Source organism: Camelina sativa, chromosome 1 (genome assembly GCF_030686135.1).
Source record: "Camelina sativa cultivar CO46 ecotype springtype chromosome 1, ASM3068613v1".
Taxonomy (NCBI): Eukaryota; Viridiplantae; Streptophyta; class Magnoliopsida; order Brassicales; family Brassicaceae; genus Camelina; species Camelina sativa.
Genome location: NC_141880.1, coordinates 24090177 through 24105837, shown reverse-complemented (window position 1 = coordinate 24105837; position 15661 = coordinate 24090177). Strand labels below are relative to the sequence as shown.

At 41.7% G+C, this 15661-nt stretch overlaps 1 protein-coding gene, 1 long non-coding RNA gene and 1 pseudogene across 5 annotated transcripts; 1 reads left to right on the top strand and 2 right to left on the bottom strand.

The window, feature by feature from the left end:
- Positions 1-1264: 1264 nt before the first annotated feature.
- Positions 1265-5163, bottom strand: LOC147950271 (uncharacterized). Its single transcript, XM_087509346.1, has 2 exons — positions 4370-5163; positions 1265-4274 (listed from the first exon to the last, which is right to left on the bottom strand). The coding sequence occupies exon 2, from the start codon at positions 3489-3491 to the stop codon at positions 2439-2441; it is 1053 nt and encodes a 350-aa protein (XP_087365472.1). The 5' UTR covers positions 3492-4274; positions 4370-5163; the 3' UTR covers positions 1265-2438.
- Positions 5164-10633: 5470 nt separating this feature from the next.
- On the top strand, positions 10634-10698 carry LOC147950270 (small nucleolar RNA R71; annotated as a pseudogene).
- A 2567-nt stretch (positions 10699-13265) lies between these two features.
- LOC104700346 (uncharacterized) lies at positions 13266-15327 on the bottom strand. Of its 4 annotated transcripts, none has more exons than XR_015563682.1 (5): positions 14953-15327; positions 14787-14854; positions 14583-14696; positions 14173-14339; positions 13266-13761 (listed from the first exon to the last, which is right to left on the bottom strand). It is a non-coding gene; the product is annotated as an uncharacterized LOC104700346 (long non-coding RNA). The 4 variants fall into 4 exon arrangements; XR_015563683.1 differs by having other exon boundaries at positions 14198-14339; positions 14953-15279; XR_015563684.1 differs by lacking the exon at positions 14173-14339 and having other exon boundaries at positions 14953-15285.
- Between the last annotated feature and the right edge of the window lie 334 nt (positions 15328-15661).

The window sequence follows — 15661 nt, the reverse complement described above, 5'->3', positions numbered from 1 at the left end:
CGAGTCGCGGCTTGAGAATGTCGTCTGGGAACTGCTGATCGAGTCGCGTCTTGAGGGTGCTCAGGAGCCATCCTGGGACGTCTTGGTCGAGTCGCGTCTTGAGGGTGCTCAGGAGCCATCCTGGGACGTCTTGGTCGAGTCGCGTCTAACATCCGATCGAGTGGGAGCTCCCCTTTGCGTGCGGGTCGAGTCGGACTTCTGAACGTACGTGCATTCACTAAAACGGAGATAACTCATGAACCACGACTACGATTGGTTTGAAATAAACTGCATTGGAAAGATGACTCAATTCTCTACAACTTTGATGAAGACGTCGAAAGCTGAATCCCAAATTAAAATCTTCACTCGACTCGATCAAAGACGTGGAAGCTTGTGTCGTTGGGTAGTGTAGATCGAGTCGCTTAACTGCTCTCCTGATCCTTGTTTGCATTTGATGGTTTGGACACCTCCTAAAACACCTGAAACAACTCCAAAATGCAAGATGCGTGCAAGACCAATGCAAAGACTACCTAGATATGCATGTTATCCAAAAGAGACTAAAAACAATACAAAACAATGAGTTAAGAGAACAAAATGAATGACAAATGCATCATCAAAAGGTGTAAAATTAATACATATCAACTCCCCCAAACTTATTCCTTGCTTGCCCTCAAGCAAACAACTAAGAACAAAGTATGGAAGAGAGGTTTGAAGATGGGGTCTCAGAACCTAAAACATGCTGAATAGAGTAGTTAGAATCAAGGTCCTTGTTATTAGTTCTATGATGCATGGTGAAGGAACTCTATTTAAAAACTTTAGACAAGCTCATCACAACCTGAAATGATTCCGAACCTTAGTCTACACATGCAATCATTTCTATCATTCCCTTTAACATTCATTAACAAAGAACCATGAATCAAGCTATGCAATGTCATCAAACTCGTTTGGCTGGAGTGAAAGGGTAGAGACAAAAATGGTCTCCTTTGCAAGTGGTTTTAACAATATAGAACATGGATCTCTCACGAAAATGAGTTGAGCTTAAAAGAAGGCTAAAGGTTGAAACCAACTGATACATACAAGAGCAGTATCCCGTCTACCCAAAGGTCCCAAGGAAACTTAGCTCTAACTTTCTAACCCAGAAATTGGTCCTATCTCTACCCCTCGTCGATATCTCTTCTAAAACCCATTCTCTCATTCTTTTAACTTAGCCTTAGGAGGAGGTTACTTCATATCAATCTAGCGGATGGGAAACTTTTTTTTTTATTTTTTTATCACTATGGTTCTATTTCTTTTCTTCTTAGAATTCTAGACTTCTTAAGCGTTTTGCTTTCCCTTCCTTGTCTAAACTTTTCTTTCTATGCCCAGAAACCAATAACTCTTTTACATTGCACAACCAACATCTTTTACTAGACTTGTAAACCTTGAAAACACATTCCCCCTCCTAAAGACTCTTTACCCATTTTTTCTTTCTCTTTTCAGAACAAATCCAATCCCAAAACCCAAAATCGAGTTCTCACCTAGTCGTACTAGCCCGAATAGCGCGAACTAGAACTACACAGGATCCTAATTTTGTCGGTTAGAACCTAACACTTTCTAACAAGCTCAACTCGGAAAAGGCCTCACACTCAAGAATACAATTGGCTTGAAAGAACGGTTGGTTAAGGGTGCGGGAAACTGTTCCAAAGATGGGAATCAGCTACTTGGATTAACAAGGGTGGTAAAACGGAGAAAGATAATCCAAGTATGTATGTGGTATCCATGAGTTTAACTTCAATGCATAACATGATAATTGCAAGTCAGGATTAGGTTCAGGTAGATAGGGAATGATATCAATTCAAAACATGCTTCAATCTTACATTTTCAAGTTCAATCAACAAGCATCAAAGAACTAATAACAAGGGCCTTGATCCTATCCTATTGAATTCGGCATGTTAACAAGGTTACAATCATCATCAACCCCTATGATAAATGCAATGTTCCTAAATGAACAACACTAGACTCAATCCTAATATGCAAATGCAAACTACATGAACACTCTGTTTTTGTGGAGATTTTCGAAATTTTTTCAAATTTTTATGGCTTTTCTTTGCAAATAGATGAATGCAGACTCAAACATGATATGATGCAAAAAATTGAAATAAAAATCACAGAAAACAGCATCAGATACATCATCTCAAACCCTCCCCCAAACTTAAATTACACAGTCTCCTGTGTAAGAAAAATTTGCAGGAGAATTTAAGAATCACAACAGAAACAATGCAGAAATAAAATGGTATGTACAAAGGAAATGTTGGAGTACCTCAGTAGTAGAAGAAAGAGTCGGTGCTCGCCCAAAGAGGAGCGTGGTACTGACTTTGGCCTTCGCCTTGTTCAGGATCCGCAGGAGTGGCCTCAGCTGGTTGGTCGACTTGCTCATCAATCACTTGCGTGTTCGGATGAACACTCTGTTGTCCATCGTACTACATGTCGTCGACGCGAGACTCACCATGATCCGATAATAACACAACATTCTCCGTATGCTGAAAGTCACCTTGAGGCTCATTCTGCTGCTCAACCACTGGTTCAGAAAAATGCTCAGAAGGACCGCTTTGGTGATGCTCAGCTGGACGGCTTGATGAAAGTCCCTTCTTGGCTTTCTTCAACGAATTTCTTGCTCTCTCCCGGGGCTCATGAGAGGAATGTCTTGGTCGAGCTAGAGAGGGTTGCTGCGTTCGCGGTGTGTAAGCAGACCGGTGTGCTGGAGATGGTTGTGCTCGGCGAGTTGGCTCAAGACGTGTAGACGAGCGTCCCTGTACTGGCATGACATCCTGGGAAGGCATTGGGATGGCGGCAGTGGATGTCGAACAACTGAATTTACTCATGAAGTTCATAAAAGTTTTCTTGAAACTACTGAGCGTCTTGTCCCTTGCCTTGCCCCATTTCTGAAGCTTGTTGAGACGCTCATGAGCCTCCCTAACACCCTTTCCTAGTCTCGGTGCTGTGTACTCGTCGAAGTGATACCTCTCAGGGCGATAGTCTTCTGAATCCTCCTCCATCGGGTTGTCTTCTTCTGCTGAGATCTCCATACGCTGATCCTCTTCCTCAACATACAAAACGCTTCTATCGGGGATAAACTCAATGTTCTCACCATTCCGGATCGTTGTTAGACTCGCACAAGGAAGAAGGATCCTTGCTTCTTCCACCTCTGGGTGAACAAATTTGTAGACAAACTTTCCATGCTTGTTTTCCCAGTCTAAAGTATGAATCTGTTTCAGGTGGTACATATCCATCCAGCGCGACGGAAACGAGTCTGAAGGGACAGGGACGCCTGCTGCTTCTAATATCCATGTCACAACCCCTCCCATACACATAACTCCTGGTGAATGAGTGTTATTCAGTCTCACCACCCACGTCTTGTAATTCTGCAGATGGTTCAACAGGAAGAAGGCGAACGATGTGTCTGATGTGTCACCTTTAAGCATAACACCCTCTGTAATCTTCTTTAGCGGGTCCTTGAGTGCCAAATCCAACATGTCAAGCTCCGCCTTGGTGACAAGTCCAGTGATTTCCTTCGCGTAGAAAACGTTCGAAATAGCCCTGTGGAAGTATCTCAACACTGGACTTCTGATTAGCGTCCCTTTCGACCTTGAGGCGTTGAAGCGCTGCTCAGTGCTAATCGAAGCCCATAATGACGACGCCTCTTCCTTGTCGATTTACGCTGCAGTGCCAGTCCCACTAGTGAATCCAAAAACTTCCTCAAGCTGCTTCATAGTAAGGCTGTAAGTCCGACCATGTATCATAAACGTGAAATAGCCTAAACTGCCATCTGACTCCATCTCAGGCGCATTCGCGAACAGGTGAACTTGCAAGGAGCTTCAAATCTGGATGGTTTCCTCTCTGTAAGCGTTCTTTGGCGTGTTCATAAGCTTGCTAAGGTTGCATTGGCCGAAAAGATATTCTACATCCGCTGAAATACCAAGGTCCATCATGGTTTGACTGTGGGGATATCTTGTTCCCATAAACTCATGTTGCTGAAACAAATCATAGTACTCTTGGGCAGACAGCTTCGAGTTAGACTTCTTCTTGACAGATTTCCTTGATGATGCACTCTCGCGAGCCTGCTCTATCTCGTAATCGCTACCTTCATCCCTCTGTTTCACCGGCTTCTTGCCACGAGCTTTTTCCTTACTAGATCGGTTTACTGCTCTGCTTCACTCAGGCCTTGCGTAGGTGGCTTGGGAGTAACAACATGTTCTGGTTCCTCACAACCATACTTCTCATACATCTCATCCCAAAAATTGTCAGACATAGTAAAGCTGAGACAATTCAAAATCAAAATCAAAGATTAGTAGGTTATTGACCAAATAATTTTACCAATTGCAAAATCAATGAGAGAGCTAAGAGATAAGACGTGTTTAGGTGAAATGCGGATGGTATTGAAAGTTGTCAAACGCAACGGGTCGATGAAGGGCGTCTCGGTTGGCAGCTCCAGGACGGTCGATCGAGTTGGGTTTTGACGTCGGTCGGGTGGGAGATATCACGTTCTGAACTCTCAGTGGGTTTTGAGTAGGGTTTGAAGTATCAGTGTTTGGCAAGTCGAGCGTTGGTCGAGATGGAGAAAGCGAGTGGTGTCGTTGAGGAGAAGCAAGCAACGTCTATCGAGTGGCGGGCGTGAAGACGTGTGAATAACAACAGCGGTAGATCGAGTCAAGCAGGTCAGGAGACATTCGTCGTTTTCGATCGAGTCGAGTGAAACGGTGGTACCTGAGAGTGTTCTGGTAAAGTTGCTTGAAGAACAGCAGCTTTAGATGCAGCTCTGGTCGTGTGATTTTGCGTGGTGATGACGATGATGAACGAAAGGAACTTTGACGAATGGTGTGACTCGAGCGTGACAGCAGAGCGTGAATGGGGGTGTGGTGATACTGGATCGAGTCGTGAGAACGACAAGCAGTACCGTTGGTCGAGTCAGAAAGTGTTGATTCGAGGGAGGCTTCCTTGGTCGAGTCGATGGTCAGCGGCTCGGGCGGCAGAGTGGGGTGGAAGGCAGTCCCGTCGTCGACGTTGATGGAGTGAACGGCGGAGCCGGCTCTTTCGATCAGTGGTTGAGTTGAGTTGCGAGTGTGATAATGTCCTTCGTCGACGTCAAGCAAGAGAGTAAAGAGAGAGTGAATGAGTGAGTGAATAATTGAGTATTGGTTGGTGGGTGAGAGGAAAAAGAGAGATGAGAGATCGTTTAAAAAGAAGGAGAGTGTGTAGGGTGTAGTAGGTTGATGGGACAAAAGGATGATGTATTTGGTGAGAGGGAACAAGGGAAGAGGGAGAGTGAAGTGATGGGCACGTGGGTCTTGTAAAGAAAAGGGAGATTAAAAATGAATGGTTGGGAGGACTCAAAAATCACTTCACTTTACTCTTTTTTTACTTTGCCTTTATTCGATTTTTTATCTGCTATCCTTTCTTATTCTTTCTCTGTTGCCTATACTCCCTTTCTGTAGATTCATGAACACAAGAAAACCAAAAACAAAAATTAAAAACACAAGGATCCTAAAAAAAAAAAAAAAAAAAATATTTACAGTGATACCGTTGGGACTTCCTCCCAAGTGAGCTTGTTTAAAGTCACTAGCTTGACTTTTCAGCTTTTTAGGCTTTTGGGAGTTCATAGAGGACCACAGAAGACCCCTCTGGTCGGACTTGATCAGCTAAATATTTCTTGACTCTCTGACTATTTACAGTGAATTCACTACCATCCTTATTCAGAAGAGTGATGGCTCTGAATGGCAGAACTTCTTTGACGTCAAAAGGTCCAGACCACCTAGACTTAAGCTTTCCAGGAAATAACTTAAGTTTAGAATTGAAAAGCAAAACCTGATCTCCAGCCTTGAGCTCCTTGATAACAATCTTCTTATCATGAAAATTCTTGGTTCTTTCTTTGTAAATCTTTGAGCTCTCATAGGCATCAAGTCTGATTTCTTCCAACTCGTGGATGTCCAGAGACCTCTTAGCCTGAGCCGTAGTTCAGCAACTTGATAGCCCAAAGTGCCTTATACTCAACTTCCACAGGGAGATGACATGCTTTACCATAGACCAACTGAAATGGTGTTCTACCTATTGGTGTCTTGAACGTTGTTCTGTACGCCCAGAGAGTCTCATCCAGCTTGACAGACCAATCTTTCTTCGAAACCTCAAAAATTCTTGACAAGATCCCCTTGATTTGCTTATTCGAGACTTCAACATGTCCGCTGGTCTGAGGGTGATACGCAGTAGACACCTTGTGCTTGACCCCATACTTTCTCAGCATACTCTCAAACACCTTGTTGAAAAATTGAGTTCCACCATCACTGATCACTGCTCTGGGTATCCCATAACTTGGAAAAATTATACTTTTGAACAGCTTCAGAACAACCTTGTGATCATTGGTGGGACTGGCAATGGCTTCGACCCACTTAGAAACATAATCAACTGCCACCAGAATATAGACATTGCCATTTGATGGCGGGTTGAAAGGACCCATGAAGTCAATACCCCAAACATCAAATATCTCTACTTCCAAGATCGGGTTCTGGGGCATCTCGTTCCTCCTTGTGATGTTGCCCATCCTCTGACAAGCATCACACTTGGTGATGAAACTGTGAGCGTCCTTGAACAAGGTTGGCCACCAGAGACCTGCTTGGAGAACCTTCTGAGCTGTCTTGAATGTGGCAAAATGACCTCCATAGACGGAACCGTGACAATGCTCAAGCACTCCCTGCACTTCCCCTTCTGCAATGCATCTTCTGAACAGACCGTCAGAACCTCTTTTGTACAGATAGGGCTCATCCCAGAAGTAGTGATTGACCTCCCTGAAAAATTTCTTCTTCCTGTAGGGATCCATGTCATCAGGAACTTCTCCACAAACCTTGTAATTCACGACATCTGCATACCATGGTGCAGTCTCAGAAGTGATCGCCATGCATCTGATTTTGAGGTTCTCAACCCTTGTGTCATGCATCCGCTCGCAAACCTGGGCGACCAGAAGCTGTTCCTCAGGCATTGAATCATCTATGGGAACTGAATCTTCAATCCTCATTCAAGACAAATGATCTGCAACTCCGTTTTCTATGTCTTTCTTGTCAACTATCTCCATGTCAAACTCCTGAAGAAGCAGGATCCATCTCAACAGTCTTGGTTTAGTATCCTTCTTCGAGTAGATGTGTCTCAAAGCAGCATGGTCGGTATACACTATGACCTTCGAACCCACAAGGTAACTCCTAAATTTTTCGAATGCAAACACAACGGCTAGGAGTTCCTTCTCTGTGGTTGCATATCTTCCTTGAGTCTCGTCCAAGGTGCGACTGGCGTAGTAGATGACATGAAGCTTCTTGTCTATTCGCTGTCCCAGAACTGCTCCAACTGCGAAATCTGAAGCATCACACATTATCTCAAACGGATGATCCCAATTCGGAGCTTGCACTATGTGTGCCGAAACCAAAGCCTCCTTGATCTTGCTGAAAGCTTCCAAGCATGCTACATCAAATTCGAACTCAACTTCCTTGCATAGCAACCTTGTCAAAGGTCTTGCAATTTTTGAGAAGTCCTTAATGAATCTCCTGTAAAACCCAACATGTCCCAGAAAGCTTCTAATGTCCTTCACTGTCTTAGGCGGTTGAAGCTGAACCATGACGTCAATCTTAGCTTTGTCAACCTCAATTCCTTTCTCAGAAATTTTGTGTCCTAGAACGATCCCTTCTTCAACCATGAAGTGGCACTTCTCCCAGTTCAGCACCAAGTTCGTCTCCTCACATCGCGTCAATACCCTGCACAAATTTAACAAACAGGAGGAGAAAGTGGAACCGTAGACAGAGAAATCATCCATAAACACTTCCACTGACTCCTCAATCAAATCTGAGAAAATTGATGTCATGCACCTTTGAAAGGTGGCAGGAGCATTGCATAAACCAAATGGCATGCGTCTGTAGGAAAAAGTGTCATAGGGACAAGTAAACGTTGTCTTTTCCTGATCATTTGGGTGGATAGGAATTTGGAAGAATCCACTATACCCATAAAGGAAACAGTAATAAGGATGACTAGCAAGTCTTTCCAACATTTGATCAATGAAAGGAAGAGGAAAATGATATTTCCTAGATACAACATTCAACTTCCTATAATCAATGCACATCCTATGTCCTGTGATGGTTCTAGTTGGGATTAACTCATTTTTTCATTTTTGATAACAGTTATGCCTCCCTTCTTAGGAACACAGTGCACTGGAGATACCCAAGTACTATTAGAGATAGGATAGATAACTCCAGCATCAAGTAGTTTTAGGATTTCTTTCTTAACTACCTCTTTCAGATTAGGGTTCAATCTTCTTTGGGGTTCAATACTAGCATATGATTCATTTTCAAGATTGATCCTATGGGTGCAAAGACTAGGTGAAATTCCCTTGATATCATCTAAAGAATAACCAATAGCCTTTCTATACTTTTTTAGCTCAGTTACTAGCATCCCCAATTCATCATCACTCAACCTAGAATTTACTATGACAGGATAAGTAGAATTGGTTCCCAGAAAGACGTACCTGAGCCCGGAAGGAAGAGTTTTGAGTTCTACCTTTGGAGCTTTCAATTCCGACCAGTCGTCAGCATGGGAGTCTGGAATGATCGCGGTCGAGTGAGAGGGGAGCGACTCGATCGAACGGGACATTGGTGTCTCGAGTCGGGTCTTGACGTCGGTCGAGTGGGAGATATCACGTTCTGAACTCTCTGTCTCAACTGCACGTACCTCCTCTTCATCAGATAGCTGCTCGAATTCCTCTGATCTATCCGCTTCTTTATGGGAATCTAGCAGATGCTTGTAACAAGTGGTCTCCCCATGCAGGAACCCTTCTTCTCCATCCTTGGTTAGAGCAGTTTTGAGATGATCCTCCTCAGCTAGTTCCTCCAACAGCTCATCAGCCAACTTATCCATCTCTTCAATGTAGAAGACTTGTCCTCCTATTGTTGGCTTCTTCAAAGTGTCTTTGATGTCAAACTTCATAGTGAAGTCGTCGCCCAGATTGAGGTCAATCCTGCCATTTCTGACATCAATGATGGCTCCAGCCGTCGCTAGGAACGGTCTTCCTAAAATCAGAGGATCTTTAGGTTCTTCATCCATCTCCAGAACCACGAAGTCGGTTGGCACTTCCACGTCTTTGATCCTGACAGGTAAGTCCTCTAAGATACCATGTGGAAGTCTCACTGATCTATCTGCAAGGATGAGGGAAACCCAACCTCTTAGCCACAGAGAATGGCATCAGATTCACTGAAGCGCCAAGATCACATAAGCACCTCTCAAAAGACATAGGTCCAATGGAGCAGGGTAGAGTGAATGATCCAGGATCCTTGAGCTTCTTGGGTACAACCTTCTTCTGAATGATTGCACTGCACTCAAGACTTAGTACCACCATGCCTTGAACTTCTTTTGATCTCTCCATCACTAAGTCTTTGAGGAATTTCCGGTAGTGAGGGACAAGTGTGAATGCATCCAGCAATGGCATCCTCAGCTCAATCTCCTTGACTTGTTTTTCGAACAAGGCTTTGTACTTCTCAGTAAGCTGCTTCTTGAACCTCACTCGAAATGGTAGGGGAGGCTTGTACGGTGGAGGGATGAACCTTGCAGGTCTGTCTTCAGAAACAACAGGCTCCTTAACAGCTTTAGGTTTGGACTGCTTCACTGGTTCAACCGGGTCTTTGACTGCTTTGACTGGGTTCTCCATCTGGGCGTCATCCTGACCAAAATCCTCCCCATCTAATTCTTCGCTGTCCTCAGTGACGTTTGGAACTCCTTGCCTGGGAGGCAATGTTTTCCCACTTCTCAGCGTAATGGCATTGGCAAACTCCTTGGGGTTCTGAACAGCCTTACCTGGGAATTGGCCAGGCTTTGGTGCAGAAGTAGAAGCGGATTGGCCTTCCATGTACCGTATCTTCGAATTCAGAGCTTCAAATTTGACGTTCAGATCATTGTAGGAACATTCCATCCTCTGACTAAGGTCAGCAAACTTCTTAGCAGTGTCCATGGAACCGCTAGCTTGACCCTGAAGAAGTTGTTGCATCATTTGCTTCATTTCTTGATCTGGGGCGGTAGTAGGTTGAACTTGTTGAGGGCGGAATCCTGGTGGTGGTCCTGAAAGAGCTTGGTATCCCTGCTGGAACTGCTGCTTTGGGGCGAATCCCGGATTGTAAGGCACAAAAGGTTTTTGTTGACCGTTTTGTTGTTGTTGAGGCGGGTACACCTGATCTTGTGGATTAGCAACATTATTACTTCGGTAAGACAAATTGGGGTTCGTCTTGTAGGGGTTGTAACCTTTGTTGTACCCACCCTGATCTCCTCAGTGTGCTCACCCTCCCCATCTGGAACTTGGAAAGGGTCATCCTCAGAGACAGAGTGGATGCTCCTCTGCTGGCTGAGCAAGAGGCGGTCAAGCTTGTCATTGACACTCTTAAGGTCCCACTTGTACTTCTCCTCAGAACCAGACTCTCCTCTAACTGTGCGGTCATAGTCCTCGTTATAATTGCCATCAGACTGGGCGAGGTTTTCAACGAGTTCTCATCCTTCATCGATGTCTTTGTTCAGGAAGTTTCCGTTTGAATCAGTGTCAAGCAGCATGCGTATCTTTGGTATCACACCACGGTAGAGAGTGCTCAGCAGTGACTCGTTGCTAAAACCATGGTGTGGAAACTGGCTGTGGTAGCCTTTGAAGCGCTCCCAAGCTTCATTCCTGAGACGTGCCGTTCTGGAGTTGGAGAAAACCTTGGCCAAGAAGGCTTTCTTGCAGGCGTCCCAAGTGGTGATTGATCCCTTGGGAAGGTTTTTCTCCCATTGATGAGCTTTTTCTCCCAGGGAGAATGGGAAGAGGCGCAACTTGTAACCATCCTCACTCACACCGTTGATCTTGGTGAGACTGCGCAGACGGTCGAACTCGTCCAAGTGGTCGAGTGGATCCTCCATAGGCAACCCGTGAAACTTGTTTCCTTGGATCATGGAGATCAGACCACTTTTTATTTCGAAGTTGTTGTTCTGCACGGCGGGAGGGACGATTCCAGCACGCTGAGTATGAGTTAAGAGAACAAAATGAATGACAAATGCATCATCAAAAGGTGTAAAATTTATACATATCAACAAACCAAGCGCATGCAAGAAAACACCACAAACAAACATAAAACAAGCAAAACAAAGGAATCTCAGGCTTAGATCAGCCATGGTCATGCACTCACCTCTTTTGCAGGATTTTTATGACCAAAACCGACGAATCCAACCCTTTACAAAGCTTCTTCTTCCTTCCCTGTACCAAATCTCTACTTCACAGGAACAGATCTCACAAAACAAGCTAAGAATATCCAAAAATCTCTCAAGAACACTCTCTTTTTCTCCTTTCTCACTCTCTGGGAATCGTCAAAAGCTAAAGGAGGCGACACATATGTTTTTCTCCCATAAAACGTTGAATTCTCCCTTAAATACATTTTTTTAGAGGTTCCACTTAAACCAAACCAAACTAAATCGACACTTTAAAGCAATCCGGTCGAACTAGAAAATGGTGGTGTCGATCGACACCCACCCCCAAAACCGATTATTTGGTTCGCGGATGTTACACTTAGTGTAATGCCAGAACAGACGATCCGGTCTAAAATATTTACTTATCGGCAAACTTAGAGTAATCTGAATATCCTCCGGATCCATAAACTCTTCCAGGATAGGCATATCTCACTCCTTTGTGACTGGATTAATTAAATGATTTACCATCAAATTCAGATGTAAAAGTCGGCCCCCACCATTAGCTGGTCTTGGTTGGTGGTATGGAATCCAATTATCTCTCCATACTGAAATACTAAATCCAGAACCTAAAGTCCACCTGCACCCCGTTCCACTAATTCTTTGGTTGAAAAATACTTCACCACCCAAATGAAGGAGAGTATGGTTTTTTGCCAATAGAGGGTATGTTTTCCTCAAATATCGACCCTTCATCACCCGAGCCATTAAGGAATTTGGATAATGAATTAAGCTCCAATATTGCTTTGCCACCATGGCTTCATTTAATTTCTCTAAACCCCGAAAACCTAAAGTGCCCTTACTTTTATCCTTACATAATTTATTCCATGCTACCCAGTGTAAACCGTGTGCCTTATTATTAGAACTCCACCAGAAATTTGAGATGACACTTGTTAGTTTATCCGTCAAATCCTGGGGCAATTTAAAACATGACATGACGTTAGTTGGGAGAGCCTACGCGACTGATTTAATCAACTTCTTTTCTGCCTTTCGACAAATACCGCACAGACCAACCGTTCACTCGATCGTTCAGGCGGTCCTCAACATACTTGAATACCTTAACTCTCGAGTCGTCTAGACTTTCAGGAATACCCAAGTAATTAAGACCTCATACCCCCTTCTTTAGAAATACAAATAACAGACTTTCACTGCTTCTTAATTGGAGAGAAAACATTCTATGATTTTAGTTATTTTAGTTTATTCTATGATTTTTCACAAAAAAAAAAAAATGACATTAGTTGTTTATCTTGAATTGTAGCATCCTTGATTTTAGAATCTATGAGACTGTTCGTACATTCCAACATGTTTTATCAATTAAATATTAAACATAATATTACTATGAATTATATAAGTTTTCAAAGAGTTTTTAATTTCCACTATTCCATACCTTAAATCACCCAGAAAAAAAAAACAAAGATTGTAAAAACACCTCTAACCAAACAAGTTGTATTATATAAACTAGATAAATACCCGCACTACACGCAGATTTATGATTTACTGTTTTTAAAATAACTAGGTTAAATTTGCGCTACGCCGCGAGGTTGGTTTTTTATTTTTTTTTCTGATTTTATGATGTAATATATATATTCTTTGATATCAAGTTCATAATTTTTTGATAAATTCAATGGTTATTTTTGTATTTTTAGTATTATTTCTATTTTCATATGATAGTTGAGTTTTTTATTTCATAAATGTAGTTTTTACATATATTTTAAATTTTATTATGTTAAGAAATAAGTTTTTGTTTCTTTGACTTGAAAATTATATTATTCTCTTACTAAAACAATACTGAATATTTTGGATGTTAATATAGTTAATCCAAAATATTTGGTTTTCATTAAACCAAAAAATTAGATGTATATTTGAAAAATTAAAGTATCTTCCAATGAAATTAAAATTGCATTTTTAATTCCACAATAAAACTTTATTTCTTAGCTTACAAAATGAAAGTTATCTTGCACCTCTTTTTTATTTTTTTTTATTGCTTACAATGATTAATGGGATAAGTGATCATTGTAAGGAGGATGTTTACTGTGAAAGCAGGGACATAGAAATAAGATACAAAGTCTGTATGAAGCATGATAATCGGTTCCTTTGATAAGCGATACAAACTTGAATTCAAACAATAAACAAATATCATATGTATATAAAACTCAACCAAGTAGAAGATATCATTTAAGTGGACATCAGTTGCAAGCTCACCTTTGCTTCTCTCTATATGCTTCTAAATTTGCTATTAACGTTCATCAGCTGTGTTGGTTAATTCTGATCGGGACCCGCTTCTAGACTACTGTGTTTTTCTTCATCCTTTATCTCACCAGCAGATCTTCCTCTTCGGCATACTTTGCAGAGATCCGACACAAGCCAAAGTCTCCACTTTACATGCATTATACAGACCCAGAAACACTTAGGTGAAACCATTTCTGATCAACTTCACAGTCACCACAATAGCCAGCCTTCCAGATCTCAACACGATGGCCTCATGCTGTCAATAGTACTTCAGAAAAGACAAAGGTCTCTGGCCTGGAGGACAATATGTTTGTGAGAATAGACCGTGCAAACAGCAGCAAAAGACAAAGAATATTCCAAGGAAAAAAACTCAAATCTGAAGATAATAATGTTAAAGAGAATGAAAAATCAATAAAACGATTTTCAAAATGTTCAGTGTGTTTACGGAACTTGCAAATGTTTCTCATGTAGAATTTTATAACCACACACAAATCTTGGACTTTAATGAGCCTCTCATAACCACCTATTCTTCTACTGCGATTTTAGTTGGAATTTACGGAGATTGGTCACCTCAAGAGCAGGTTTAGTGGAACAAAGAGATTGGGAAGATACTTAAATATCAGTGCAACAGTTAGCAAGAAACAGATCTAAGATGAACTCTTAAGCTCAGCTCATTGTTTAGCAAGCGCTTATATATCTCTCTACCTTCAGATCAATTGAGACTCCTTACAGGTTTAAAGAGAGGTTCTGATCCGAAACAGAATGTAGAGTCTGAGAGACTCGCAGCCGTAGCTTGCTTTAGACATGTAACATAATCGGTTTGCAAGTTCATATGCAATACTGAATTACTGGAGAAAACAACTTCCCCTGGCCTGTTCATGATTACATAAATATTTAGGATCACAATATACATGATAAAATACTAACTGCATCAACATGACGTCTAATACAAGACTCTGGCTAAAACTATCTAACGATCAGAAACTTCAAAAAATGTTGAACAGCTAAAGGCCTAGCCTGACTTGTCCACAACACGAAAGTAACTTCACCAACTAATACTAATTTGAAAATCATAATAAACCTAGAGATGGAACCACTGTGAGAAGAAAACTTACATAAGGAACACATTCTGTGTTGCGTCTCCTAAGGTGTAGGACTTGAAACTCGGCCACTGGTCTAATTTGATGTCATCTTAGCCGATACAACTCGGTTAAAATGACACTCAGTTCCTTGAAAACAAAATGTGACACACAAAATCAAATACAAATTATGTTCTCTACATATTACCTTATCATCTCTAGAATTACACAGCTTTTTACCACACAAAAATAGCTCTCCTCTTTCACCGGAGCACTCATCTTTTTCTCCCTCGGATCTCCTCCAATTTCTAGATTCAAACACATCAATACATTCTCAAATTCACAGCCTAGAAATCTTCCTTACTCTCCCCAAAATTAAAAGACATAAAGAATAAAATTATGTTACCTGGGAACGAAAAGTAGAAGAAGAAGAAACCCATCATCGTCGGATCTGATGAACATATTCTGGTGGATCGAAGAAGAAGAAATCCACCACAACCGATCGACCAGCGATGGGGGTAACATCATCGTCGGATCTGCTCAGATTGGTAGAGAGAGCCATGGCTAGGATGAGCAACACAGTCGGACCATGGTATAAACGGCGCCGAAGAAACAGAACAGTCGATCCATGGTATCACGACGACGAAGAAGAAGAGATCGAGCCATTGATTAAACGCTATCGTTTCCCTTTTGTTTAGTCCACATAGGAGTAAATATCATCCGAGCTGTATTAATGTTATAATTTGATAGGGTATATTTTGTTACTGAATTGTCTAACACATGCTTGATAGTTTTAGCTTTTTGGTGATGCATTTATTTTCTTAAGACATATTCTAAACCTTTCTAAATTCTTTAGTTAAATATTGAAACTGTTTGTGATATAAAAAAAAATATATATAAAACATGAAAGATGTTTCATATTCCTTTTAGTTTAGGTTTGTTTGCTTTTAAGGAGGACAAACAAGTGGCACTCTCTCCACTGCTGACGTGTTACTCATATGGAGAGAATTGGTCATCTTTCATAATATAAATTAAAAACCCAAAAAAAAAATTGAACGATTTTACGATTTTAAACAGAACCAAACCGAAACCGAATAGTTATTTTTGAATGTATT